A 27,955-nucleotide genomic window follows, 5' to 3' on the forward strand; every position below is an offset into this window, starting at 1 on the left:
ACATTTAACTAGCTAATTATATAACCTACAAGAGAAGGGAAGGTAGTTAACTTCTAACGCTAAGAGCTGGCAGAGTATCACAGTCAGCGGCAGTTTGGTGCTAATAGAAATCTGAAGGCACCGTCACTTTGACACATTGGTAGTAACGCTAAGTTCTTCCATTTGGCTTTGGCTGTCACGTTACAGCGAGTTGTACAGCTCATGGATGAGGAAGAGGTTTCCAAACCCCCGAACAAGCCACAGTCAACATTTCTGTCGTCAGGGTGCACAAACATGGGAAATGCTCTGTTACACAAGACTGACGGGGGGAACTGCAAGTAGCGTTAGCTTCATTTCAACATTACATCAAAATCTCAGGCCAAAAATTAAATAAAAATAAAAAATAAAGCAAAACAAACAAACAAAACCAATTACATTCATTTAATCACAAACCTAAGGTAGTGCCTACTTTTCACTCCACTACACTTGCTGCTTTATTAACTACCCACAAAAGTGAATGGATTTAGAGCTGAAACGGTTAATCAATTGACAGCTGTTTTGATAAATCATTTTTCATGTCCTTTTGATTCGAGTAACATTGGGCTGTAGGGTTCAATGTAGGGTTTTACTTGTAGTAGAGTATTTTTAATAGTGTGGTATTAGAACTTTTACTGAAATAAATGTTTTGAGTGCTTCCTTAACGAATGGCTATGTGCTCTAGAAACCGATTAGAAGATGCAGTGTAAACTTAATACTTTGATTCTCCAATCATGTTTTATTACCGATACTTTTACAGTCAGAAACCAGTAATTGGGCATTCATGTAAGTGTGAGGCTGCTGTGTCCAATGCCTCACTGTTAATACAATTGAAATTAAGATTTTGCAAACCAGCAATTTATAATTTTAGGCTAATAATCCACCTACACTCTTACCACTGTTTACTGATATTGTTGATACAAATAAAAGCATTAGACAAACTGGAAAACCTAAGAAACATAGGAAGGTGTACTGGAATCCTAGTAAATGCATTTTTAATTGATTACATGCTTTTCCCACATGGAAATTCATGTTACATGATTAATATATCAGTACCATGCCATTTACTATTACTTAATTTGTAAGAGCCCCATTAAATCTACTAACATTTATTATTTTATAAAATCCATTATATAAGAATATATTGCCAAAGCTGCACCTGACTTATGATTACCCACTAAAAATGGTTTAGTCAAATCCCAGTTAAAGGTGAATGGATAAATAGAAAGCAGGACATCTGAATATCAGCGCAAATACAGCAACTCACAGACATACAAATGAGTCAGGATCGTAAATAAATCCTCCATTTAATAAAATATAGTTGCAAGCGAAATACATACATTTGTGTTAGCGCACAGTTGTTTCTTAGTTAACTTTAATAAACACTCAGGCCAACATTGTTTTGCTTTAACTATACTACTAACCTGTTAACCGCTCAGCCACATTGACTTACTGTGGCTGTGGTTGAAGTTATTACAGAAATCTGAAACACCAGTCGCAATGTCTAATTTTTTATTGGTTGTACAGTCATACATCTGTTCTCATCTGCCACACTGTTAAAATGACATTCAAGCTGCTACGTAGCATTGCATTGCCAATGGTACAAAAAAAGAATACATCAACCCAACGTGGAATGGCTACACATGGGAGTAAAACAGACAACGTTCTTTCCTTGCACTGATCAGTGACAATGTTTAGTACAGAAGCATCATCTAGGGTTGTTACAGTAGCAACAAAGGAGTATAAGATAAGCAGTCTATTAAGCTTTTAAAAATAAGGTTTTAAAAGGGGGTTTTACTGACCACAGAAAAAGAAACCATAACATAAAAGCACTCAACAGATTTCATTTATCTTGAAGTGGCTGTGATTAACGGCAGTATCATCTTTGTGAAAGTTGCCTCTTTGTTTCAGCAATTAAATTTACCTGATAGTTAAGCTGCTCTTCAAAAGGGTCAAATCTCAACTTTCATCTCTTTTTCTGAGAGCAGTTTATTTGTTCAACATGAGAGGTACAAGGCTCTTCAGAAAGCATACAGAATGATGTCAAGTAGATCAAGCAAGGTCCACAATATGGCTAAACTACTATCTACATACAACTGTAACCCAGCGGCACACAGGTGTATAACTTAGTAACAGCTCTATAACAAAACCAAAGGGCCTAGAAAGTTAAGAAAATCTTTTCTATAACACCATGCACACAATTTGATTTAGGGAAAAACACTTTTTTTTTTTCGCAGAAATGAAGCCAGTAGATTTTTTGATTCAGATAAATATAGCTGTTTTTTTGCCACATAATAGATTTTCTAAACACAGATGGCAACAATTTAAAAAAAAAAAAAAAAAAAAAAAGGAAAAAAAAAAAAAGAGACTGCTTTCAATTACAGCCACCTTGAACTTCTATGTACTGCAATGTTCTTTTTTGGTAGGTAAATCCTTATTTAAAAATCTGTTTCACTCATCCAAGTCTATTACATGATTAAAAATCAAATTTTAAATTAAAGAGTGATGTTTGTTTCTGTGGAGGATGCAAGTGTTTGTAATCCTAATTGCCAATAATTAAAAATGTCGCTGTGATCAAGGGTCTGGACATGTTTACAGGTCCCCCCCCCCCATCACCGGTCCATCATGCTGAGGATCATCTCAGGGGTCAGGTCTCCATTAGGTGGGGCTCCGGACAGTTGCACCTCCTGTGCTGTTCCCTCGTCCTGGGACAGAGCCTCCATCTGAATGGCCGACTTTCCTGCACCGACCACCACCTCCTCGTGCTCATCGTGCTCAGCCCCGACCTCCTTCTTCACGATGATATCATCCACCTCTCCAGTGGCCTCATCCTCCACTCGGATGATAGCAGCCGCTGTTAAGACAGTTTGAGGTCAGATTGTAGTGCTGTAAGATTTAAAATATACATCTCCAGGCACTTATAATGGTTTAAAGGGAAACATATGCTTTGATATTTCAGATTTCACTTTGGTGGCTCAAACATTGCCAAAAGATGCTCATACGTTTGACACTTACTGTCTGGTTTGCTCTTTGGTGGACGTCCACGTTTCCTCTTGACTGGTGGCTCCACAGGGGCTGGGACAGGGACAACTGGTGGGGCCTGTTCCACCTCAATGTCAGTTAGCAGCTCGTCCTCCTCCTCTCCCTCGTCCAGTTCAGCCTCTACATAGAAAGAGGACAGACGATGAGATTAAATTAATACATTTATATCAATATATAAAATAAAATATAAACTGACAATACGCTACTTCAAGACTTCAATATATTTTTGATTTGAAGGCCTTTTTTCTTATATTGTTACTGGTCAGATACCTGCATACTAAAACCTGTCTCCACACTGGCTTTCATTAAAACATGGAGCATTACATGTGCCCAAAATTATATTTCTAAAATATCAGGACTGCTAAATAGTTTGAGCTAAATAAATAAATAAATAAAAATTATTTATTAAAATTATAAAATTATTTTTGTTGTGCAATTGAGGACAATATACAGACTATATGCCATCTTTGCAGCATATTAAATGCACGCCAACTTACTAAGAATTTGTGTAAGCAATACCTGTGTCGTCGTCATCATCGTCATCATCATCCCTCTTGGCCTGCATCTTCCTTTTCCTGCCACGACGACCCTTTTTGGATACAGGAGTTCCATTTTCCTCGCTGAGAACTTCGCCTGTGCAGTTTTCAGCATGACGCAACATGGTGTTCTGTAGACCCCAAAACATAACACCATCACTGTCACAAATCCTTAACATAAACAGGTGCTAAAATGTAGGAGCTTTGTCCTACCCTGCGGGTGAACGTCTTGCTACACTTGCTGCAGACAAAGGCAGTGGGGACAAAGTTGGGATCATGGTAGCGCTTGAAATGCATGTCCAGAAGCTGCTTCTGCCGGAATGTTTTATCACACTGGCTGCAGGCAAATGGCTTCTCCCCAGTGTGTGTACGCTTGTGCATTATCATGTGGCGTTCCTGCGAGGGTAACAGATCAAAGAATTTTATAACATCTCGTTATAAAATTCATGATGAACAATGCAGGTAGTGCATGTTCCATTTAAACAAACCTGTCTGCAGCAGTAGTCACACTGGTCGCATTTGAAGCGTTTCTCATTTTTGTGAGTCTTCTGGTGTTGGATGAGAGCATAGCGCTCATGAAACACAGCATCACAGTAACGACACTTCTTTCCTGTCTCAATAAATGAGTGCTGCTTCCGCAAGTGAACACCTAGAACAGAAACAACAAAGACGTGAGATTCATTCAAACAAATGTTAACACAGGTCGGTTGTATGGACAAAGGCTGCTCTAAACCCCCAAAATTCTAAGGCCAGCAAATTGAAAGGAGCTAAAGTAACATGATTTCTCATATAACCAGGGTTCATATATTTCACATTAGAGAGAACCACGAATATCAAAAAGCGGGTATGATGAGACTATTCAGGTTTGGTTTGTGTGATTAAAGCCCTTTGTGACAATGTAGTTTGGTTACATACAACTTACCAAGGTCACTCTTGCGTGCAATGACAGTATCACAGTGTGGGCAGTGGAACTTGGCCACATTCTCTGTGTGTTTCTGCAGAATGTGCATCTTCATGGTGCCACTCTGTGTGAAACGAGCATGGCAGATGTAGCACTCATAGGGCTTCTCACCTGCAAATCGAGAGAGAATATAGGGTGAGGTACGCTGCTCAATCAGAAGGTAAACTGTTTTCTGACCACTAGAAGAGCTACGTATCTTACCTGAATGTGTCCGCATGTGCCTCTTCAGCTTGTAGGTGTCTCTGCTGGCATAGCTGCACAGACTGCATTGGAACGGTCGCTCCCCAGTATGAGAGCGGATGTGCCTTTTCAACTTGCTCACCTGAGAAAAGAAACAAAGGTTTAAATAAGAACCTACCACAGGCAAAAAGAGGAACAAATTACATAGGTACCAAACAGATGACTTGCCTCCACACTGGAATAATCACACATGGAGCACTTGAAGGGCTTCTCATGTGTGTGTTTGTACCGGCGATGACGCACCAACTCTCCGCTGGTGACAAATGCCATGTCACAATCTGTACATTTATGTGGCCTAGTGCCTAAGAAAAACGAAAGAAGATTAGAATGAAACTGAGATGGCCCTAAAATACCCTTTGATATATATTAAAAAAACAAACAAACAAACAAAAAAACCTTTAACTCCTCAACCAATCTACTTGAATTATTACAAACTAAAGCAAAATGATTTCCATTATCAGCATAATGAAGACTGAATGTCAGTTTTGAGGTTACCTGTATGTGTGTTAAGGTGATTTCTCAGCAGTGTGACAGTCCTGAAAGCCCTTCCACACAAATGACACTTGTGAGGTCTCTCGTCTGTGTGGCTCTTCATGTGCCGGTCCAGATTGGAGCGTCTTGGACAGGTGTAGCTGCACAGCTCACACTGGAAAGTCTTCTTTACACCTGGACATATCAAGGTGAGGCCGATGGTTAATTTAAAGGACAACTTTCTGGGACAGTAAACAGAAACAGCACAACTACTCTTTTTGAATTTACATTATTTAAAAAAAAAAAAAAAAAAAAGAAAGAAAGTAAACCTGACCTTTTTTCTTGATCTTGGTGGGCTTTGGTGGCTTCATGTTTCCCACAACCTTCTCAGCATTGACTTCTGAAAGCAGCCCCTCCTGCTGCTCTTCTTCAAAGTCATAGACAGAAACATCCATGTCACGGTCACCCTCTGCATAGCGCAGGCGGCTCTTCTTCCCCTTCTTTCCTTTACGAACAGTGGTGATGGGCTGGTAGTCTGGATCTTTGGCCCAGTCTGCATCTTCTTGCTGAAGTTCAGATGGTTCTACTTCTGCTGCCTCTTCTTGCTCCTCTTCATCCTCCTCTCCCCTTGTCCCCTGAAGCTCCTCATGGGCTGCCTGGAGCTCTTCCTGTTCTACAGTCTCTACTTCACCATTGGCTCCCACTTTTACCACCTAACAGAAAACATGACACGTTCCTTTTAATGCGACCATTCTTAACAAGGAGGAGAACATAACTAAAAAGTACTGATCTTACAGAGATAAAGGGAGGTTTCTCACCTGGAAGCCCTCAGGCAAGGGAAGAGTGTGACAGATAACTGGCTCTGCATCCTTGTTAGCTGTTGATGCATCGACGTAGGTGGCCTGGAGTCCCTCTACATTTGTTGTTGTCACTGGCACTTGCACCAGCTGAAGCTGACCCAGGCCTAATGCAGCACCTGCTTGCTCTTCCATATTCACCACCTGCAAAGAAATAAGAACCTTCTCAATTTGCTTAAATCACTAAAACATTACACACCAAGGCCAAATGTGGACAATCCAACATTAATGTAAGCTGTGCTCTGTACAAACCTGGAGGGTGATGATCTGACCCTCATCTCCACCAGTAACAGTTACTGTGCCGCCACCCTCCAACACCTCTGTCTTCATTTGTAGCAGAGTTGGATCAAGAGCATTCATCACCATCATCTCCATGTTACCAGCCACCTCTCCCTGTTGAGCTATTGCTGCACCTTGAATCAAAGCCTCTCCACCCTCTGTGAGGACCTTTCCATCGGGTGCCAGGGCAGCAGCCTGGGCAGTCTCCATGGAAACAACCTCACCCTCCATGGCAATGGGGCAATTGGTACTCTTAATGAAGACAAAAAAATATATTTGTCAATGAAAAAGACAGCAAATGTGATATCATTTTAAAAACACACAGACAAACATGGCCAAAAATGGATTGTGGTGCTAACGTTCACTCTTGCTTTACCCGATTTATGAGGACCATGATCAAAAAGTAGGTAGGATTAAAATATACAGGTTTGGTTTGTGTGAAGAACTATTTTCTATAAAAATCAACATAAACTGTGACAGCTGTCTGCTGTGAATGGAACATCCTGAGTAGCAGGGCATTATGTGGTCAAAAGCTGTGAGCTCAAACAAAACCCCCCTTTCACCTCTGCTGAGATGGTTCTAATCTTATTTAAAAACCTCAGCCAATAGAAGTCCATCTCCATCAGAGGCAAATAGATTTTGTCATTTTGAGAACTGTGCATTTTCTGGCAATACTTTTTAGGGACTTAAGTTTACTACACGTCAGAGGGAAATATTGTACTTTTTACTGCAGTATATGTATACAGAATAGCCCATTTCAGGATAACGTAATATAAGGATTACATTTGCTGGCAAAAGTGATGTTGAGTTTAGGTGCTTTATATTGTCAGATCTATGTAGGATTTTACTAATAAAATCTCGATTATGTTTCGCCGATCTAATAAAAATATTTATTAATCATTCCTCCTGATATTTTATATTGATAATCTGAAGTAACCATGAACTAAAATCGTCAAATAAATTAAATGTTAGGGGAGTTCATTAAGTCCCTCCGAGGTGTGGTGTAGTAACGTTAGCTATAAGTGTAATCTAAAGTTTCGAAACAAGGACTTAACATTGTTTAAAGTACTTCAAATTGTAACGTTGCAGGACTTGAGTAAATCACTTTCCATCCCTGTTACCATGCACAATACCACTGTGATGTTGTGCAAAAGCGAGGTAAACTTTTAAAAAAGAGACAGTTGACTTCTTCCTGTGCTGACAACTGCTGGGCTTCATGTTTGCCAAATATCAGAAATCCCAATCAGCCGATCAATCACTCTGCGCCTCAGAGTCTTCGATCGCCTACTTTTAAAAGGCTCACTTTGCACCATGAGGCGACCTGTTCGCCTTGTACTAGCTCAGATGCTAAAAGGATAAAACTACTTAAACATGAAGTCGCATTAGTTAGTTGGAGAAGTCGGGAGACTCGAGTACGTCTGAAAACAGGAAACAAAGGGCTCGATAAGATGGACGTCAGGCCTGAACAAAGTTAAAACAGAAATACTGATAAATGCAACCATCCCCGTGCAGATACCACCAAATATCAGCCGAAAGTCACTAAAAGGCTAAACTGAAACACGGAGTTACGGTTTATAGACAGATTTAGTGCATTTTGGATAACGATAGAGGGAGACAAACACCCCCCGCCAACCGCCTGCCCGGTAAGCCCTACCGTGACACCTAGAGGCGGACGACGGCTCCTACAAAAACGTTTCCGTGCTTTCCTCTAAAGCGACGACTTTACTCACCCCAAGCTGCTTCCTTTCCCCGTTATGTTCACTTGAAACCTCGGCGCCTGCGGTCGAGCTCCTCAATCCCGCTGCGAACGGCCCTGCGCGCTGTGTGTCGGCTAATAATTTCTCCCGCTTTACCACAGAGGGCCTAACACAAAATGGCGGCCCATAAGAGATGCCGCGGCTGCGCAGACGCAGCACCCAGGGGAGAAAAGGGGAGTGGTGGAGCCGTGGGTGCTGGGCGCCACATTTGAATTCAGCCGAGGGCGTGGTGACCAGAACATGGAGACGGCGAGGTCGAAGATGATGGTCAAGGCAAAAGTATAGAGTATGAGTTTTCTGATGAGAAGGGCAGACCGCTTTAGCTTGGACCTGTGGAGTCCAGCAGCTGTTAAAGTGAGATTCATACACGAAACATTTTGACATTTAAAGTAGTTCTTATAATCGACCACGGGAGGGCAGTGTGGGCCTTAAATCAAATAGCGGTATATAAAGTACATTCACGCCAGTAATTGCACAATGTTGAAGTACTATATGCTTTAAAACTCTACTACATTTAAGAGGGAAGTGATGTACTACATTTATCTGACAGTCAATAGACCTGCAAAGTATTTCCAAATAATTTAATATACCAATAATAAAAAAGAAGAGGCTTCGTTTTTTTCTTTCCTCTACCATTAATCATCTCACACCCTCTAGGATGACTTCTTCAATCACAGGTGACATTTTTCTGCAGTACTATTACTTTAATGACATTTTGACTTTATCTTCAGTGAAGGATAAAGGCTGTATTTTACATTGCATTAGTACTTTTACTTACATTAAATATATAAATACATGGAAAATTGTGATTGCACTAGGCCTGAACATGACCGCAAAAAAACAGTTTAAATCTGATCAGTGATAGTAATGGTGATACTTTTATTGTGTAAGTCAGAGGAATGTGTTATGATTTATAAGAATGCATTACTAATAAACAATTCCTCCCTATTATTTTCAACTCCACCAAACTTGACATATCTCTTAACTACTTTGTTTCTGCATTTCCACACAAGACAGTGTTTGATAAGTAAGTAACAAATGTTCATTATGTGAATTCTCTGAAGTAAAGAGGCAATCATTACACACATACACACAGCAGCAGGGACACAAATGTAGCAGCACTAGGATAAATGTTCTAATACGTGATCTAACATATGCTGAATTAAATTTTTGTTTCTTTGTATTGTTCCTATTGACAGTAGTAATACTTAAGACATTTTGAAGTGTGGTTGTGAGCCTCACCCAGCCCACCCCTCACCTGTTCTCCCAGAAACTGCTCATCAGCTGAAATTGTAATCTCATCAGATCTTAAAATTGTGTTGTGCTTTGTCAGTAAATTAGTCTATTACACAAAATTTAGACGAATAGCCAAAGTCAAATGAACATGAAAGACACAGCCAAGCTTCAAAACCTGCCTCAGTTTGATTCAACTTGACAAATGTGTTTTGTTTTTTTTTCAATATGTTTGGTTTCAGGTTACAGTGCCCTACCATAGATCTGCTACAGCTGTGCTCTAGTACTGAAATACCTGATGTGATGGTACACCATGTGGACAACCTGGGGTTCATAACTGGAAAACAATTTCTTTCTGTGTTATGTTGGGTTGAGAACTAACTGCTCAGAAAGAACCAGCCTTACAACTTTTCCTTGAAATATGCAAATATTTTCAGAAACAGTTAATGAGACTATTATTAGTCACAAATTGATATTGACTGATATCAGGCCTTCTCTAATCTGCTAATGTAAATGATATATAATTATATCAGTGTTTACAACAGAAACTAAAGTGCCTGACTAAACATCGAATATTGAAACCAAGCAACAGAAATCCCATGAAACCTGCCACACATGCCGTCATGGGAATTAGTAGTATAATTAAGAAACTTAGACACAGGTGCTTGTGGGTGTGTACCTTTTATGGTTTTTGAGCAATTCTTACAGCTCATTATCAATGTCTCTAACAAGCCTCTCAGGACTATTCAGGAGAGTTTCCTCTAGTGCTGCTGAGACATCTCTAACATTTACTAGAATACTGATGTTTGGATTTGTACACTTGTAGTGATAAAACAATCTACTAGGTCAGTCTAACACTTCCAGCATTTCAGGGCATCTTTTCCGCATATAAAATAAATAATTTATTTATTACATAACCAGTAGACCATTTTGTTCTTATCAGCTATTTCAATTGCAGTGGATTCATATATATGCACTTGGTCTTCGTGCTAAGATGCATTTATAAAACAAATGTCACTGGGGTATCTTTGCTCCTCTCTCTCTCTGCCTTATCTTATTTTATCACCATCTTTTTCTTGTGGTTTTTCTATTAGATGGGAGGGGGCAGAGAAAGGCGAGGCTCTGTTGTCAGATATGTCTGTGTAGCCGGCCTGGCACCTCCCACCTCAGAGGAGGCATTACATACTGCTGGTGCTGCTGCTCTTAGCAACGGTGCCTCAGCAACAGAGCCACGGTAACAGAGCTCCACGGCAACAGCGTGCCGTGTCTCCCCAATGGAGCTGCCATTGGGTGGACCAGCGCTCAGGCACTACACCCAGAGCAGACCAAGACCTCACCGTCAAAAACTGAACTACCGTCCCAGCAGACCGCAGGTACTGTGACAGAGGAACAGAGAGGTTTTGTGAAAATGGAGTGTGTGGGAAAGGTGGTGTGTGGAGAGAAAATGGAAGGGAGGGAGAGATCTAATAGGGCACATAGGGGATAGGCAGGGGGAAGGGAGGGATGGAAGGGGAGTGCTGTGTAAAAGATGCTTGGTCCCTGCTTGAAAAAGGCACTTCCATTGTACTGGTCACCAGCTGTTTGAAGAACCCACAGTTGCTTTTTTTTTCTGTGAGAAAGGCATGACGACTGTGTATCAGAGCGTGAGGTAGTTTGGTCTGAATGTATTTTTTGGGTGTCACTAAAAAGGCTAGTGCTGTTTTCTGTTTTCATCATTGTGTCAAAATGTACAGTGTGTGTGATCATCTCCATTTTCCATTGAGCTGATCATGTTGTCACAGAGTTATTAGGCTGTAGGCACATAGTCACTCCCTAGGAGACAAATGGCCGGGGAGACAAAATTCAAGCAATTCCCCTGACAGGATATCATGTAACAGTGACTTCTGCTAAATTTGTGTACTGCAGTCAACCTCCTGGCTTTTATTGCAACTTGGGGGCACAGATGTTAATATGATCAGGATGATGCAACAACTGTGTAGCTGCAATTTTGATATCACATTACCTACATTGGCAAAAATGAGTTATCTTGCTCTCGTTCTGCATGTAAAATCCAGTGACGCCCCCCCATTGTACGTTACTGAGCAACTGACTCCCAAGAGGCTGGTTTGTAGCATGGCTGGATGAGAGATTTAAACCAAAATACATGTATAGAGGCAGACGATGCACTAGTGCCAATGTGTGGGTTTTTCAGAGGTGAGGGTTATGTAATGTAAAGTTACATATGATGGAAGTTGCTCTTCAGCTTCAGTTTGTTTGATCATCGCTGTAAAAATCTGTGTTTTCTGTGTATCTGTGTGGTAATTAGGAGACAATAATTGAGAGTGAAAATGAAGTCCTTGAGCTCATGGGGCGAGTGGATGAAGGAGTTGAAGAGTTCTTTACTAAGAGAGTACTTCCAACTGATACACTGTGAGTACCACAGCTGCCAAATTAGCTCCTTTATAGTTCCTTGATATTTCACTAAAGTAAATACTAATAATACTGCTTTGAAACAAATTATACCGTACAACTGAATGCACCTAGATCTGATATAAAGTTTATATTTTATGTAGAAAAAAACAAGATGAGGAATCTATCACAGTGCAGGAAGTGGCTCCTGCCACCTCTGTCCCTTGTCCACCCCCGACAAAAACACTCAGGAGGAAGCTTGGTGATTTCTTTACACTCAAAAAGAGACGAGGTTTGAAATCAGAGACAAGCCATGAGGGGCGCCCCAAAAAGGCTTCCATTGCTGATCTCATTCGCCCGCTCAGGGAGGTTGCCAGAGCTGAGAAAGATAAAGATAAGGATCGAGTAAAGGAACATGACAAGGAAAATGAAAAGGAGAAAGTGAAAGAACATCCTTGCGATGTCACTGGAGAGTCAGCTGTTCAGGAGACACCTGTTTCTGGTGCTCCACCACTGAGGGGTGAAGCGGTGCCTCCCCGCAGAGCCCTCAGAGAGGGGAAGTCCCAGTCTCTCATCTTGCTGTCTGGATCAGCAGCAGGGACTACTAATGCCAGAAACAATTCAAAGGTGAGTGTTAATTTAGTTTAAAATCATACATACATTTAGATAAGTGGGTACATTTTAAAAAGCACTCATTACTGTGTTGATTTCAGAAACAGTTTGAAGGCCAACATAGCTTTGAACAGAAGCTTCATCTCATGCTTCAACGTATTGGAGTTTCTAAACCCCAGCCAGGAGAGACACAGGTGTGTGTGAATGTGCGTCTAAATTTAAATAGGTATACAGTGTGAATCTTCAAAAGTGTTAAATTACCTCATTTATATTTGTAGAATCAGGAGGGAGAGATGAAAAAAGCAGAATCTGAAGGTATGTGGCTTTATCAGTTTTGTTTGTTAATCTCATCTCTGCCCCGGCTTAGTGTTAATAAAGCAAAATTAATCTTAAAAGTTGATGATTTGATGATTTGTAGCCTAAGAAAAAACTTTGACATGGATCAATTCACTGTTAAATAGATTTACTATCTCAGACCTGGTGCTGATAAGACAAGCCTGCGTATTTAACTGTTCTCCATCTATTATAAGGACGTAATCATTTCATTCCTCTTGTCAAAAAAAGATTTAAACGATCTTTGTGTCTCAGGTACTATCATTGACAGTAAACCCGAGCCACCCACTACTTTCTCAAAACCTCGAACAATGTCGGCATCATCAGGTAACAGAAACACAGATTCACTCTCTCATAAATATATTACATGATAAAAAAAACATTCACATTCATTGTTTTTCTTCAGATACAAGGCATCAAATTCGCCCAAGTGTGTCAGCGCATGAGTCAGCTGGGAAACCTGCTTTGCTTCCAAAGCCAGTTATCAAGCCAGGTCCACTCCCAACAACATCTGGCCGCAACACACCTGAGAATGAGCTAGCCCAAATACAGGAAGGCGAGACAAACACACCTGCTAAACTCAGTCCAGCTGCAGCTCCATCTCCTCCTGCTGCTCCTGCCCTCACTGCTACCACCGCTCCTACAATCTCTAACTCAATCCCTGACTTAGTCAGTTTTACAGTTTCCCTTTCAAGTACTGTGACTCCACCTGACTCAGATATATGCACTGACTCTGTTAACTCCACTGCAGCAGCTTCAACACCCACAAATCTTATAGAGCTTGACAGCAAAACACCTTTCCCTGAAGTTAGTGTTACTACTTCTGAACTAACCACATCTACCTTTCCAACAACCCTTACAAACACCATCACCCCCACAGACACCCCCCTCACCGCTGTCTCAGTTACTTCCACTTCCTCTGAGGTCATTACTCCGAGCCTTTCTGTCACTTCCACAACAACAACTACGCCTTCCATTACTGCCTCAGAAACTGTTTTTACTCCCAGCAATGAAAGTATGGTTTCCACAACATCAACAAATCTGTCAGCTTTTCTCTCAGTTGATGTTGGTCCTGCTTCTGGTGGTGATGCAGCTATTTCCATCACCACCACCACTTCTTCACCCTCCACCAGCGAATCAAATATGCCATCAGGCTTGTCTACTACCACCAATTCAGTTACTGAAACTAGTGATGATTCCACTTCAGTCACCTACACCAGCTTGGTAATTACATCTCCACCTTATACTCTCCCAACTGACACGATTACAGTGATGGTTTCACCTGAAGCCCCCATTACCACTTCCTCCACCCTGAGCTCTGCTGTCTTTCCTTCCACCACCACCACCACCACTGCAAACCCAACTTCCACTGCCTGCATGAAGTCTGATCCACCCACCCCTAGCCCCATTGAAAGCTCTGTTCCCTCCACTTCTTCCAGTGAAACGACCCCCACACACACAACCTCCACCGCCACCAGTTTAAACCGTGCAGATACCACTCCCACCAGCAGTTCAGCAATGGCAGCTGCAATTAGCTCCCCACTTACAACTGACTCAGATCCGTGTTATGTGAACAGTGTCAGCACAACCCCAACTATCCCTGGCCTCCACATTATTGATAAATCAAGTGCTGCTTCTCAGCATCTGACCAGTCCACCGTCATCTAATGATAGTCCAGGCCAAGATAGTGATTTGCAGATGTGTCCTGAAGAAATATCCAGTGTAGAGCCTATAGAAAAGGGCACAGGTAAGTTTAAAATTTGGTGAGTATGTCATGTTAGCATGCATGCATGTATTTCTTTTATTTAACATGTATGTGAATAAATGCTGATCTTGTCATTTCCTCTCTTTCAACAGCTGAGAAAGTGGTTGAAATAAATCAAAAAAGCAAGTTAACTGAAACGGCTAAGAAGAAAGAAGCTGTTGATGGTGGGAAGAAACGCGAGAATGAAAATGAGAAACCAACACTGGTAAGCAGTGAAGTGACAAAAAAAGAAATGCAGGAAGAAAGTGCAAAACCCCAAGACATGAAAGAAGGAGAGCAGTGCAGTGATGAAGGAATGATTGGGGGTCAACAACAAGAAGAAACTAAGTCAATGAGTGAGAAGTGATTACAAAAATAATGAAATGGCTAAATATGGGACCAACTACTGTGACAGGGGCAGGAGACGCCACAGTAAAGGGAAAACGGGGGCATGATCCATGGCACTTCCTACAGGGACCACCACATTACAGCAGCACACCACAAAGGGTGGGCCACTGGACCAAAGAACTGAGATCCCCTTGGTGTGATGTAATCAACAAATCCAGCAGTGTCTTTGTCCTTTTTTAACTTATGTTTGAATTTTTTGCATTGCACGTATGATTATGTACCATAAGACTACTACTGTGGTAAATGACACCATGTTTACAATAGATGGCTAAGAGACATAGTTATAAATATTAAATGGATTATTGAAATGATTGAGTCATTTCCTTCTGTTCTTTTTTATTGTGTCACTATATTATTTCTAGAAAATTAGTGTTTTTTGACTAAAGATATGTTGGCCCGAGGTACACTTGTTAGCTTTTTCTGGAGTTCAGTCTTCCTCAGTGTGCACATAGAAAACAAAGGTGGTTTTATATCAATAAAGAAATCATCTCAAGGCCCTTAACATAAGAAACAACTGGTCCAAGTCTGTAATCACAGTGTTTCTCCTACCATAACAGGTGAGGAGTAAAAGAATATTCACAGAATGTTTTAAATTTTTAAAACAAAATTTGTTCTAGAAATCTATCATGGAATGTGCTAAGCCTCGAGTTTACAAATATATTTGATTATGAATGAATGATGACTTTTTATATGCTATATAATCAAGCTTCTTGATGCAGACAGGCAGGAACCCTGGGAATAAAGTGGAAGGTCTTCTGGAAATGCAAACAATGTGTGCACAAAGAACTTTCTTCCAGAAGTGCCTAATGAACAAAATCACAAACAGAAAATTATTTCGACAGGGTAAGCTAGTTTTTGTTGCACTAAAACTAAGCCTTGATATTTATTTGGAGGTGTTTATGCCTTTTGATTGGATTGTGTATAAATTGATTTCTTCTGTATCAGACCTAGCAGCCCAATCACTGCAGTCCGGCATGGATTAATGAAGGGTTATTACAATATAACTGATGCTCTGCATGCCTGTCAAATTAGAATATTACGTTTTTATTTGAGACGGACATTATAATATTTTAAGAAGCTGTGGCTGTTATGTAATAAGCCTGCTTGGTTGTCTCAGTGAGGTGAATAGCTTTAATTCTGACATATGTGGCTCAGCAATTAGATTCAACATCAGCATTGTTTAAAGGGGGGCCCCCATTTTTTTTTTTTTTTCTTTTTAAAATTTCTTTCAGTGCTTAATCTGTTTGTGCAGGATTACCATTGCAACAACAGACCATTAATGCAGTACTGTGCAGAAGCCTGTCTGGCAGCAACTCTGACTCTTCTTGGGCAAGTCTCTACAGACTTTGCACAACTGGATTTGGGCGGTTTATTTATACGTCCTGGCAGATCCTCTCAAACTCTCCCAGACTGTATGGGTAGTGTATGAAGTGCCATCATCACTTAAGTCTGGACTTTGGCTGCATCACTCAACAAGTCAGAGACTTGTCCTGAAGCCACAACAGTGTTGTCCTGGTTGTTTGTTTCAGGGTATTATCTTGCTGACAGATGAGCCATCACCCCAGTCCCAGGTCATGTGAAATCTGGAGCAGCTTTTCTTTAAAGGCCCCTCTGTATTTGGTTCCATTCATCCTTCCCAATTTCCCTTGAGTTCTGACCAGTCTTCCTGTCCCTGCTGCTGAGAGATCCCCATAGCATGATGCTGCCTCCACCATGCTCTACTGTGGGGATGGTATTAGCAGGTGATGAGCAGAGCCTGGTGCTCACCAAACACGGTCCTGTTTCTCCCCAAACAGCTCAGTTTTTCCTCATCGCATCCATTTTTTTTTTACTTCATGCTCCAAGAGTCCTTTAAATGTTGTTTGGGAAGCACCATGCAAGTTGTCATCTGCTTTTAACTCAACATGGCTTCCTTCTAACCACTCTGCAACAAAGACCTGATTAATGCAGAGCTGCATAGATGGTTGTAATTCCAGCAGTTTCTGGAATACAGGTAGAGTGTTTTGGGGTTATTGAGTGTAGCGCTATGTAAAAATAAAATTCAAGGCCTGCAGAAAGCAAGAAGCCTGACATCCGGACCAGTAGGAGTCGCTGACGCGGACACCGCACTAACTTCACCCGGAAGAGGAGGAGGCCCGAGGGGAACGACGGTAAAGAAAGTGTTGTGGACCGTCCGCAGACGTCTTGAACATTTCTTTCGGTATTTAGAGAATCCAGTGAGGTGGAAGCCAGTTAGCAGCTGAGGTGCATATACAGTAGGCTTAGGTCTCGTCGTGCACACCTTAGACATGTCGGTCGTGCCTCCCAGTCGCTCGTCCACCGGCTGGCCGCGCGGTGGTGCCGTTCAGTTCGGGAACAAATACATCAGCGGGCCCGCTAAGCCGCTCACCCTGGAGAGGACCATCAACCTGTGAGTTCCTGGGACCAGACCACACATAGTACACATGTAGCGGCGGGAGTCTGGGCTTGTACCCGTCATTAACATAGACCGAGCACCGAAAATAAAACCCTATAAGCCTTTGTAAGGCTGGGCTAGCTCGGTTAGCTCATTGTTGTGGCTTCCTGCTGAACAGACGAGCTCCGATCATTTAAGCATGTCTTCACAACCTTTAGTTTATTAATCCCTTAATCTGCTGATTAGGGTTTCCATTAGGCTGGTAATAATCTAATAGTTGTCTCTAAAATGACAGAGCATAACTTAAAAAATAAAATAGTTTTAAAAAGCCAGTCAGTCCTACAGATCATTTCAGTCAACATACTTTGATTAATGGCAGGTTTGCAGTAGAATATCATGTATCCATCTGGTCCTCTAGAGAGATCCTGTGTCAAAATCAAACTTCAGGACCTTTAAGAGTTTTTATATTATGGTTTGTTTGTGCTTCCACTTTTTCTTGTGAATTAACACAAAAAGTCATGGGTACTGTATTGTAGGTAGGTGTTGTTCTGTCCTAGACATACTGTGAGGCTGCAACTAAAACTTACTTTCATTTAAATTAAATCCGACAGTAGTTTTCTTCTTTAAAAATCATTATTCATTGTATGAAATGTCAATGTTTATTATCTTTGGTTTCTGGGGGTCACAAGGTAGTCAACAACAAATGTATTTTTTGTGGAGGACGTTAATCTGATGGTGTCTGTGATGTGGTCATCCTTGGCCTGTGGTTGCCTTTCAAGAATATAAGTCCAAGTAGGGTTGTGAAATTTGAGAAGAACATCATGCAGGATGTTGTAGACATTCTTCAAACTGCAAAGCTGTTCAGCTTTTTTAACCATGGACAGCAAAGGAAACCAATAAATACTCACATTTTTGAAGAAGAGAGCTTGTAAATTGCAGAATTTAGAGTTGGTGTGATTTTTGTTGAAATTTGGAATGCACTCTTTAATATAAAAAGATTAAATATAAGACTTTATTATATTAATTATCCAAAATCTATGTCTCTCATTTAAAGATAAAGTTGATGTGGATATGCACAAAATGTCTTTGCAAATGTTCCAACATTATTCTCTGCCCCTCATTATTTAAAGGTTAATTTATTATTCAGCTGCACTTTTTATTGCATGTAAAAAATCCAGTGATCTCAACCACTTAGTTGCATGTATTTTTTGCTTCAGATATCCTCTCACCAACTACACGTTTGGCACCAAGGAGCCTCTATATGAGAAGGACAGTTCAGTGGCAGCCCGGTTCCAGCGGATGCGGGAGGAGTTTGATAAAATGGGAATGCGGAGGACAGTGGAGGGTGTCCTCATTGTCCACGAACACAGGCTGCCTCATGTGTTACTTCTGCAGCTGGGCACCACTTTCTTCAAACTGTGAGTGGTTCATTTTCAGAGGCCTCTGAATGAACCAGTAAAATAATAAATTTGTTTTGTTTCTTTTTTTTTTTTTAATTTTACTGACAGTTTGCTTCTGTCCTTCAGGCCTGGTGGAGAGCTGAGTCCAGGAGAAGATGAAGTGGAGGGTCTGAAACGCCTGATGACTGAGGTGGCTACATCACAGCACAGATTAGGCATCTTTTTGCTGTGATGATTGTAGAGTTTACAGATATTAACTTCTGTTTGGATGGTAGATCCTCGGGCGGCAGGATGGGGTGAAGCAGGATTGGGTGATTGATGACTGTATCGGCAACTGGTGGCGCCCCAACTTTGAACCTCCACAGGTTAGTACACACAAATGACTGGTATAAGGAGAGGTTTTGAGGATTTAATGACCTGTGGAACAGTTTCATGAATATTGATATTTCAGATATTGTTATTGAAACCTGTTTAGTGTTAACAGATCAGTGCAGAATTTTTTTTTAGCATCTATTGTCCCTACATATGGAAGTCGGTGGGGTTTGAACACTTCCACAAACCATTGTATTGTCCAAAATGTGTAGCTTTTTATGAATTGGAGTGAATTAGAAATTTATACAAGGTTTTCAGACTTGGTTGATATATGTGGATCATAATGTGAACTGATCGGAGGTTGTTGCATTGTAGTACCCCTATATCCCAGCTCACATCACCAAGCCTAAGGAGCATAAGAAGCTGTTCCTGGTTCAGCTGCAGGAGAAAGGTCAGTGCATCACAACGTAACTATGAAATGACTTTAGCATTAAAGTAACACAGCAATTAAAAAAAAAACAACAACCTGTAATTAATGTTTTACAGCGCTGTTTGCTGTCCCAAAAAACTATAAACTAGTGGCAGCACCATTGTTTGAACTATACGACAATGCTCCTGGATATGGACCAATTATTTCCAGTCTACCACAGCTACTGAGCAGGTATTGTTTCTGTCTTTTGATCATTGTGTAAACAGTCTAAAATGAATTGGAAATGCCCCCCCCCCCCCTTTTTTTTCTTTTGTTTAAAGAGTGGCTACATTAAACAAGGGGAAGCACGTGATTGTTCGTAGTTAGTAGCAGCTTTAGCTGTGTGAAGCTGAAATGGTAAAAGACAACAAATGCCATGCCCTGAATCTTTAATTTAATAACGATCATAATTTCTTTTCATAGGTTCAACTTTATCTACAACTGACTAGAGTGATCAGGAGTGCATCTGGCTGTCTCTGTGAGTGCAGCCCTGTCTGTGTGAAGCTTGAGGATGAGAAACAACGTGGTGAAAATGATTCCCATTTCTGACTCAAATTTTACAAAAAGCTTGTTTTGTCAGGTATATTGACAGTCACAGGGGTGTTTATACTGTTGTTAGACGAAAATCAAAATGTCTTTTTTTTTTTTTTTTTTTTTTTAATCTTGAGAAACTGCTTGTTTTGTAGTATGCAAGTCTGTATTCCATTGTGTTCAGAATCTGATTTTATGTCCTCTCAGAGGAGGCCAGTGTTTGATTAAACAAACTGCAACATTGCGTTTCCTGTTTTAACCTGTAATAATGCTGTGTTTTTTTTCTTTTTAATAAAGCAGTTCTTTGAGTATGTTTTATAAATTTCAGAAGAGTAGCTGATTGATATTTAAGTTTTAAGTAAATCTGAATCTCTATGGGGCATGATTTGGGTTATTTCAATTAGTTTACCTATCTCTTAATAGAAGAGATGAATTGTTTTACATTTTTTCAACAAAAACTATCAATGTTAAAAATGTTATTTTGGATAAACAAGTATTTATTGTGCATATAGACATATGGAAATCTCAAATCTCTGATGTTTTATATGGCTACATGCTTTTTTCTACAGTACAGATGTACATTTGAAAAAAGAAAAGCGGATACGTAAAGGCAGAGATACTGTCCTAATCAAATATCCAATGAAGCAGCCCAAAGCACTTAAGGTGTGCTGACTCTTTCAGGGTGGACACTGTGACAGGCACCTGATTCACCCGAAAACTGCAGACTCAACAAGATTAGATCAGCAAGTCTCTCAGTGGGCCTGAGGCTACAGCTTTACCATGAGACAACTGGGTCTTGGGGAAAGACTGTAGAAAGAATTCAGGACTGATCAGACACCTCCTTGATTGTATTACATTACACCAGGGGTCTCCAACCCTGGTCCCCGAGCACCATTGCCTAAAAGGACAAACTAGAATAAAATGTCTTCAAAGTTGCATTTGATAATTAGGAACTTGGGGAAAATAATGCAGTTTTGGGGAATTCCACATCACAAAATCAATAATATCCTGATATAAATTGTGCAAACATGTCAGCTGTAAACCGGGTGGTATAATAATACACAAACAAATGATCTGGACTCCACATATCTGTTGGCTTTTTCTTCTTCTTAAATAACTACCTCTGTCAGAAACATTAACAATGCTACTATCGGGTTTCCAGTGACAATGCGCTTGATCTGTGCTGGGCCACTAACCAGTTCGCCTGTGATGACGTCACTCACCCGCGACGCTCAGGTCGTGTCATACGCGTTACTACAGTGAGGGTGGTCAAATGTCTTTCTGAACTCTCTGTTTATAGCGGTTGTTTTCTACAATGGCCTCTAAAAGACGAGAGGGAGAGCCCAACCCAACAGAAAAGAAGAAGAAGAAGAAGAACTGCGAAGAAACAGCGGAATTTAGTTCCTGTGTAGGAGACGAACGGGTGAAGAGCGCAGTGAAGGAAGCATGGAGCCGGAGTACTCGCTGCAGCCAGGGTTAGTCTACTGTTAGCGCACAGATAGAGTTAGTGTTAGTGCACAGAGAGGGTTAGCGCACGCCAGGGATAGCGGAACAGTCAGAGTTAGTTTTAGCGCAGTGCCAGGGTATTCATTTGTTTTTGTTTGTTATTTTGTTTTGCATGTAAATACATGCATACATGAATACTGGCTGAGCTCACTACTGTTATTCTTGTGCAGGGGATCTGGAACTGGACTGCCACCCTTTCCCTCACTGCATTATCAAGAACTTCCTCAGCAATGAGACCTTTGTAGAAAACCTCCAGAGGGAACTGCTGGGCCTCAACTTTCACGAGAAGTCAAACGATCTCTACAAATTTAAACAGGTAACTAACAAATTAACGTCGCTGTTTTATTCCAGTGGCTCTGTGTTGTTTTCCCATTGTCTTTATTTTGTTATTGTGTCCATACAGTCCGGTGACTTGAAGAAGAGAACAGAGCCACACATTGCAGGACTGAGGTAACAAAAATCTTTAATTCATGTGTGTACAGTACTACTGTGTGTTGTAGTGTTTTTTTCCTTGGAGTTATTGGGTTAGTGTGGGTAATGGCTGGTGTCCTGATAATTTGAGCTTTCTTATACCAAGAAACCAACAGTTAATCTCTTCTTCTCTTAAGAGATGGCAGAAAGACCTTCCTTGCTTTAAAGTGGTTATAATCGATATTATTACAACCCATAAAGTGACAGTAAAGTGAAAACAACTCACAGTAACTGCTCTGCACCAAAAATCAGACACAGTTTTAGAGGCTACCTGGTGAATGCAGTAGGGCATTTAGCAGATAAAGACTCTCGTACTTCCTTGAGGAGTTGGTGAAGGCCAGAATTTACAGTGGATATTTACTGCACATTCACCAGGTGCCCAGACACATGGCTCCAAAATGATGATAATGTTGCTTCATAATTATTAGATGTATAATTAAGGAACTAATAAGTTTTATATAGTTTGATAATATGTCAATGTTGTGTTCATAACTTATTTCTTCACCACCCAAGTGGCCAAAGAATAGTTTATTGCAGGTTTGAAGCTAGGTTATGTTATTGGCATGTCATTAGATTTTGACTTTGTTACTGTTTTTCCTGTTGGATAAGAGGAGATGCATTACTGTTGAGCACATTTAGTAATCAAAATAAGCAACCTTACTTTAATTTAAACTAAACAAAAACAACCATAACATAGATTTTTTTTTTTTTATGGGAGCCCAATTTCTTTCTAGAAACTCATAGAGGTAATTCAGTAATAATTTTTGTAATTCTCATTCAGTTAAACTGGAAATGAAAATAAGATGTTTTACAATAGGCAGCACAGGAATCAAATGACATGTTGCTCAGTGGGTTGTGAGACATTTTGGGGTTTATTTATCAACTCCACCAGGTGGAGCCAGAGATTACATCTGCCACCTCTTTAGTATATTTCCTTCATGTATTGTTGATTGTTAACATTAGCATGGGTGCTGGGACTGTGCAGCAAACGTAATGGAAAATGTATTCAGCTGTAGCTAATTACAACAGGTGAGCACAGGACCATGAACATTAATCTGCGTTAGAGTGGAAAGACTGTTTGCTCTTCAGTCTGGTTACAGTGAAGGAGCTGGGCGGGGAACACAAGATGTAAGTTAATACACCAGGGTAAATGAAAAAAACAAATGACTTGAAACAATTTTGTAGAATTATGGAGTTGTCCAAGCTGCCCATTTTGAGCTGGGTGTCAAGTCTGAATCTAAGAAAACACCTCTGAGACTCACTTGTTTCCTAGAGAGCAAAATAATGTATGAACATTTCTTTTAATTAGAAATAATGTGCAATGTTTTTTTCATTCTGAATATGAAGATCCATTTTTACAGTGCAGAATCTGACATGTTATTTCTTCCAAATACTTATTTGTGATTATACAGTGCTATATGTGCTGAAAAAATACAGTGCTGGAGAATAAATACCATAATTGAATTCACAATAACGGCCTCCTGTTGTGGTCATTTATTATTTATGTCAAAACAAAATGTCATGGTAGGCTTTCAGGCAGTCCAACAGTCTGTAAGGTGAGGCTTGCAGAATTTCTCATATTATACAAATGCCCAGCTTTATTGTTATTATACAATATACAATGTATACATATTATACATTACGTAAGTAAATTGACATTTTTTTGACAATGTATTTCTTCCACAATGCAGGATTTCACAGTAAAATTTAGCATACATCTTTTTGTCACTGTCAGGGCAGCACTGTTTGGGCGTTTTCGCTCCTGGCTTAGCGAGGTGTTGGGGGTTGAACTAGAGCCTACGGTGGATATTTCTTGTGCCAGATATGAATACACAGGTGAGTTCAGTATTAAAACTATAGCAGAAAGGCAGTTATATTTTTAGGTTGTTTTGGTCGCTCTCAAAAATTCTGATCTCCTGTAATTGTTTCCCTGTTAAACATGTCTCATTCGGTCATGTGTTCAGATGTTCTGTTGTGTCATGATGATGAATTGGAGGGAAGGCGTGTTGCTTTCATTCTGTATCTTGTGCCTCCGTGGCTGAGCAGTGATGGGGGAACCCTCGACCTTTACGCAACAGACAGTGAGTATCTCTCTTTACGTCAGTATTTCTGTGGTTTTTAAGGTCTGATGTTTTGCGTTTGTCATTTTTGTCTTCAGGTAATTTTCAACCACAGAGTATAGTGAAGTCGCTCGTACCCTCTTGGAACACACTCGTCCTCTTTGAGGTTTCTCCAGTCTCCTTCCACCAAGTAAGAACAAGAATCTGCATGTCTTAAAAAGTCTTAAATCTGATTGATATATTTCTTTCCAAAAAAAAAAAGGTGCTAGAAAATTTCACTTACAAAAGTCATATTTCCTCAAACCTCCAGTGTTAAATTACCTTACATTAAATGTAAAATAAATTGACACCATTGCACATTGTTAAATAATTCTAAGCCTTTCCATAATACTTAGATATTTCTTATTCTTTGGTCAGTATGAAGATATGTTTTAAATTCCATTGTATGTGACAGAACCCTTGTAAAAGAGTCTAACATGTGTTACACAGGTATCAGAAGTTCTGTCCCAGGATAAATGTCGTCTCTCTCTTGGTGGCTGGTTTCATGGACCATCTTTGGAGCGTCCTCCTCGCCTCATAGAGCCCCCCATTCCAAGGAGTCCACATTTACCGAGAGATGTGAGTTTGGTCAAAAGTGTGTAAAGTCATCTTACTGTCTACATACGGTAGATATAGGCTAAATATTAGGAGATGCATTTATAGTTTTTTGCCAGAGATTATGTCTGTACATTAGAGGCCTTTACACACCCAATTCAAAACATAACAGTGAGAAACCTACCTGAACACAATGTGTAGAAATACACTTTCAAAAAAGGGAGACCTGATCTGAGAGGGACATGAGCACAGCCAGATCCTATCTAAATACAGCCAATTATAATTAGACATGATCCAAAATGTTAACCAAAGGTAACAAAAGTCATCTACTGACCCCTTTCAAGATCATTAATTATTTGTATAATCTACAGAAAAACAAGTGTGACAGATGACATATTGTGGTTTTATACTGCAGGCATTATATGTGCTGTTTGAGTTACCCATTTATTGGCTCCTACTCCATATTCATTGGATGGACATGCAAGCATACAAATAAGTATGTTCCAAATTGTCAGACTGCTCCTTTGAAGTACAGCCTATAATCCTGCGCATGTCTGTTGTGTTTGCTTTCATAACAGGAGACCCTTCTTCTGGAGTGGGTCAATCCGATGTACCTGGACATTTCCTATCAAGAACAGATTCAGGAGGAGTTTGAGGACAGCTCTGAAATTCAGCTCAAAGATTTTCTTAAGGTAAAGTAACATCTTATTGGTTTTTTCTGCCTTGATTGTATCTGCAAATTCTTGTGGACTGATTTTGTGTTTGTCCTAAGGAGGAGAAGTTCAGGGAAGTAAATGAAGCACTGCGACTTACTCAGATCCAGTGGACAAGAAGAGGTCCGCCCAATAAGAGGTGTGTTTAGATTTGACTTGTTGTCATGCTATACTTTCCTTCTGTGTTTTAGACCATACTGTACTTAAGACTACGCTTTATCTGTGTGGACTCAGATACTATGAAGTGGCTTCTCTGGAAACCCTGCCTCAGTGTGTGAGTGCATGTTGGGAGCTGCTTTGTTCAGAGGCTTTCTTCCTGCTTCTCTCCAACTTCACTGGGCTTCGATTGCACTACCTATGTCCTGCTGATGATGCTGATGATGCTGATGATGCTGATGATGCTGATGATGCTGATGATGCTGATGATGCTGATGATGCTGATGATGCTGATGATGCTGATGATGCTGATGATGCTGATGATGCTGATGAGAAAAAAGAAAAAGAGGGGAACAAGGAGTCAGAGGGTGTACAGGATGGAGAAGCCACAGGGTCTTCAACCCAGTCACCACCAGCAAATAGAAGCAGAGCAAAAGGTGTGTGACAGCCTGAGTTGATTTCTTCAGTCACAGATCAACATAGCTGTGTTTGTGTGTTTTCACATTTGTGTATCCTTTAGAGTTAAGCACACCTGTATGTGGTGGTGAACTGCGTCAATGGTCTCATGGCAGCTACACCCTGCTGAACGATGCAGACGCAGCACGGGCAGAGTACGCTCTGGATCTTGTTTTACCTTTTGGCTGCGCAGGTGAGTACAAACAGACACACAGACACACGCGGTAAGAATATGTCAGTCAAGATGTTAATTGTCTTTCATAGACTGGCAGTCAGAGTTTGGGGGCTTCACGTGTTATGTTGCCAATGAAGAGGATGAGGAGGTGAGTACTGATTACAGTATAAAGTACAGCTGTTCATGTGTGTGCAACACTTCAATCATCATCACTTTGTTTTCATTTTGCCCACAGCTTCTGACAGTGTATCCAGAGGACAACTCCCTCGCCCTCGTCTACAGAGACAAAGAAACCCTCAAATTTGTCAAACATGTCAACCACAAGAGCACCTCTGATTCAGCTGGCACTTATACCTGCAGAACATTTTATGACTTTTCTTTTGTGTACTATGAATAAATATGGATTTCTGACATTTTTGTTTAAGCTTGAGTACATGTTAAGTTTTAGCCTGAAAATGGCCTATGCAGCGTTTTGATTGTTGGACCAGCACCAGCTGTTGGAAAACTTAAACAGAAAAGGGTGAAGTCGGGAAAGTTTGAATAGATATTAAACATTTATAAATAGATGTAAATGGACGCTTTTGGTTAAATCAGCACTACTTTTTTTTTTGGAGCTCTGTCTCAAATGTGATGTCATAAATCAGAAATGAATACAGTCTTTGTAATGCTTGTCTTCAGTGATTAAGAATTACCGTTTTTCTGCTTTACCATGGTCAGTACTAGAAAGTGTAGTCAGAGACCATCCAATAACGAAACATTTGAACTACTCCTTGTGGTCCAGTTTTTAATTAGAACGTGAATTATTTGCTTCACATAAGTTACTTTGCATGTAGGAAAAAACTGTAGATCTTTTACTCTAAAATCATTAAGTATGAGCCAGAAATGACATTAATACAAGTGTAGATCTTGACCAGCCAAAGAAAGATTTAGATGGTTTACTGCCAACATGGAATGTATGAATTCTTTTTGATAAGGCCTTAAAACTGGATTTTTAACTCAGGGATCTCCAAAAGACTGTTTTTTAGGATTTAGCATTAACACAAATTTTCAGTGTAATGCAGGGGTCTCCAAACCGAGTCCTTGTGTGCTACTGTCCTGCAGGTTTTCCAACTATCCCTGTCCTTCTAGTTTCTGATTGGCTGAACGCACCTGATCAACGTAATAAGCTGTGGGTAGGGCAGGGATATTTGTAAACAAGCAGGACAGTAGCGCTCAAGGACCAGGGTTGGAGACCCTTAGTGTACCCCACCTCTCACCCAGCATCAGCTGGGATTGGCTCCAGCCCTCTGTAAACCCTGAATTAGGCTAAGACACTAGAGAGAAGATGGATGGATGTTCAGTCTATAAAATGTTAATAGGTAAAAAAAAAAAAGTGTCCGAAATTATTTCAAAGGCTGAGTGTGTTCATGACATTTTGGTAAGCCTAAAGTTGCTGAATTTAACATTACAGAAACTCATTCACACTTGAGAATTTTGAGATTTCTTTCTTTATTTCTTTGGTTTATAATGCCAAAAGAATGTATGAGTTATCAAAATTATTGCCAATTAATTTGACATGCATTCAAATTGGTTGACTATTCATTTCATATAACAATAATTTATTCTGGTTGGGGTGTCAGTGTCTCAACAACAAATAATTGCTTAGGGGAGGAAGTTAACCAGGCCATCTACTTTGCATGTTTTCAGATTGTCTGATTCTCCACAGCTGGCGACAATGACAGGAACAGCTGGTGATATATATATATACAGCTACAGCAGGGACTAACCTACAGGCCAACCACAGGAAATCATGGGGCTTCCTTAAATTACAGTTTGGTCACTAGACCGAGCAGTGTGTCTTC

General features: G+C 40.4%; 4 protein-coding genes across 4 annotated transcripts; 3 read left to right on the plus strand and 1 right to left on the minus strand.

The window, feature by feature from the left end:
• Nucleotides 1-1,305: 1,305 nt before the first annotated feature.
• Nucleotides 1,306-8,289, minus strand: LOC113138071 (transcriptional repressor CTCF). Its single transcript, XM_026320201.1, has 13 exons — nt 8,132-8,289; nt 6,375-6,653; nt 6,084-6,266; nt 5,600-5,978; nt 5,290-5,460; nt 4,963-5,096; nt 4,756-4,876; nt 4,516-4,665; nt 4,082-4,242; nt 3,807-3,989; nt 3,577-3,724; nt 3,031-3,177; nt 1,306-2,869 (listed from the first exon to the last, which is right to left on the minus strand). The coding sequence occupies exons 2-13, from the start codon at nt 6,630-6,632 to the stop codon at nt 2,628-2,630; spliced, it is 2,277 nt and encodes a 758-aa protein (XP_026175986.1). The 5' UTR covers nt 6,633-6,653; nt 8,132-8,289; the 3' UTR covers nt 1,306-2,627.
• Nucleotides 8,290-10,643: 2,354 nt separating this feature from the next.
• On the plus strand, nt 10,644-15,132 carry LOC113138068 (uncharacterized protein PB18E9.04c-like). Its single transcript, XM_026320198.1, has 8 exons — nt 10,644-10,764; nt 11,697-11,800; nt 11,944-12,406; nt 12,493-12,585; nt 12,670-12,706; nt 12,980-13,051; nt 13,131-14,471; nt 14,582-15,132. Exons 1-8 carry the CDS (start codon nt 10,666-10,668, stop codon nt 14,833-14,835), a joined length of 2,463 nt encoding a protein of 820 aa, XP_026175983.1. The 5' UTR covers nt 10,644-10,665; the 3' UTR covers nt 14,836-15,132.
• Nucleotides 15,133-17,007: 1,875 nt separating this feature from the next.
• On the plus strand, nt 17,008-20,296 carry nudt21 (nudix hydrolase 21). Its single transcript, XM_026320032.1, has 7 exons — nt 17,008-17,286; nt 18,489-18,689; nt 18,798-18,861; nt 18,947-19,036; nt 19,359-19,434; nt 19,530-19,644; nt 19,876-20,296. The coding sequence occupies exons 1-7, from the start codon at nt 17,165-17,167 to the stop codon at nt 19,895-19,897; spliced, it is 690 nt and encodes a 229-aa protein (XP_026175817.1). The 5' UTR covers nt 17,008-17,164; the 3' UTR covers nt 19,898-20,296.
• Nucleotides 20,297-21,217: 921 nt separating this feature from the next.
• Nucleotides 21,218-26,527, plus strand: ogfod1 (2-oxoglutarate and iron-dependent oxygenase domain containing 1). The gene is made up of 13 exons (XM_026320619.1): nt 21,218-21,458; nt 21,660-21,805; nt 21,893-21,939; nt 23,696-23,796; nt 23,925-24,041; nt 24,119-24,210; nt 24,510-24,638; nt 25,193-25,306; nt 25,387-25,466; nt 25,562-25,920; nt 26,004-26,132; nt 26,204-26,262; nt 26,350-26,527. The coding sequence occupies exons 1-13, from the start codon at nt 21,299-21,301 to the stop codon at nt 26,509-26,511; spliced, it is 1,695 nt and encodes a 564-aa protein (XP_026176404.1). The 5' UTR covers nt 21,218-21,298; the 3' UTR covers nt 26,512-26,527.
• Nucleotides 26,528-27,955: the final 1,428 nt, after the last annotated feature.

The sequence above is a fragment of the Mastacembelus armatus genome, chromosome 3 (assembly GCF_900324485.2).
Source record: "Mastacembelus armatus chromosome 3, fMasArm1.2, whole genome shotgun sequence".
Taxonomy (NCBI): domain Eukaryota; kingdom Metazoa; phylum Chordata; class Actinopteri; order Synbranchiformes; family Mastacembelidae; genus Mastacembelus; species Mastacembelus armatus.

What these genes read in the sequence shown, in the direction of transcription:
- LOC113138068 (XM_026320198.1), top strand. Translation starts at nt 10,666, where the DNA reads ATGGAGCTGCCATTGGGTGGACCAGCGCTCAGGCACTACACCCAGAGC. An exon ending in ATGCCAGAAACAATTCAAAG is followed by an intron (nt 12,407 to 12,492) that starts GTGAGTGTTAAT and finishes TGTTGATTTCAG; the next exon opens with AAACAGTTTGAAGGCCAACA. An exon ending in AACAATGTCGGCATCATCAG is followed by an intron (nt 13,052 to 13,130) that starts GTAACAGAAACA and finishes GTTTTTCTTCAG; the next exon opens with ATACAAGGCATCAAATTCGC.
- nudt21 (XM_026320032.1), top strand. Translation starts at nt 17,165, where the DNA reads ATGTCGGTCGTGCCTCCCAGTCGCTCGTCCACCGGCTGGCCGCGCGGT. An exon ending in GGCACCACTTTCTTCAAACT is followed by an intron (nt 18,690 to 18,797) that starts GTGAGTGGTTCA and finishes TCTGTCCTTCAG; the next exon opens with GCCTGGTGGAGAGCTGAGTC. An exon ending in CCAACTTTGAACCTCCACAG is followed by an intron (nt 19,037 to 19,358) that starts GTTAGTACACAC and finishes GTTGCATTGTAG; the next exon opens with TACCCCTATATCCCAGCTCA.
- ogfod1 (XM_026320619.1), top strand. Translation starts at nt 21,299, where the DNA reads ATGGCCTCTAAAAGACGAGAGGGAGAGCCCAACCCAACAGAAAAGAAG. An exon ending in ATCTCTACAAATTTAAACAG is followed by an intron (nt 21,806 to 21,892) that starts GTAACTAACAAA and finishes GTGTCCATACAG; the next exon opens with TCCGGTGACTTGAAGAAGAG. An exon ending in TTTACCTTTTGGCTGCGCAG is followed by an intron (nt 26,133 to 26,203) that starts GTGAGTACAAAC and finishes TGTCTTTCATAG; the next exon opens with ACTGGCAGTCAGAGTTTGGG.
- LOC113138071 (XM_026320201.1), bottom strand. Translation starts at nt 6,632, where the DNA reads ATGGAGGGTGAGGTTGTTTCCATGGAGACTGCCCAGGCTGCTGCCCTG. An exon ending in GCAAGACGTTCACCCGCAGG is followed by an intron (nt 3,725 to 3,806) that starts GTAGGACAAAGC and finishes TGGGGTCTACAG; the next exon opens with AACACCATGTTGCGTCATGC. An exon ending in CGATGATGACGACGACACAG is followed by an intron (nt 3,178 to 3,576) that starts GTATTGCTTACA and finishes CTTTCTATGTAG; the next exon opens with AGGCTGAACTGGACGAGGGA.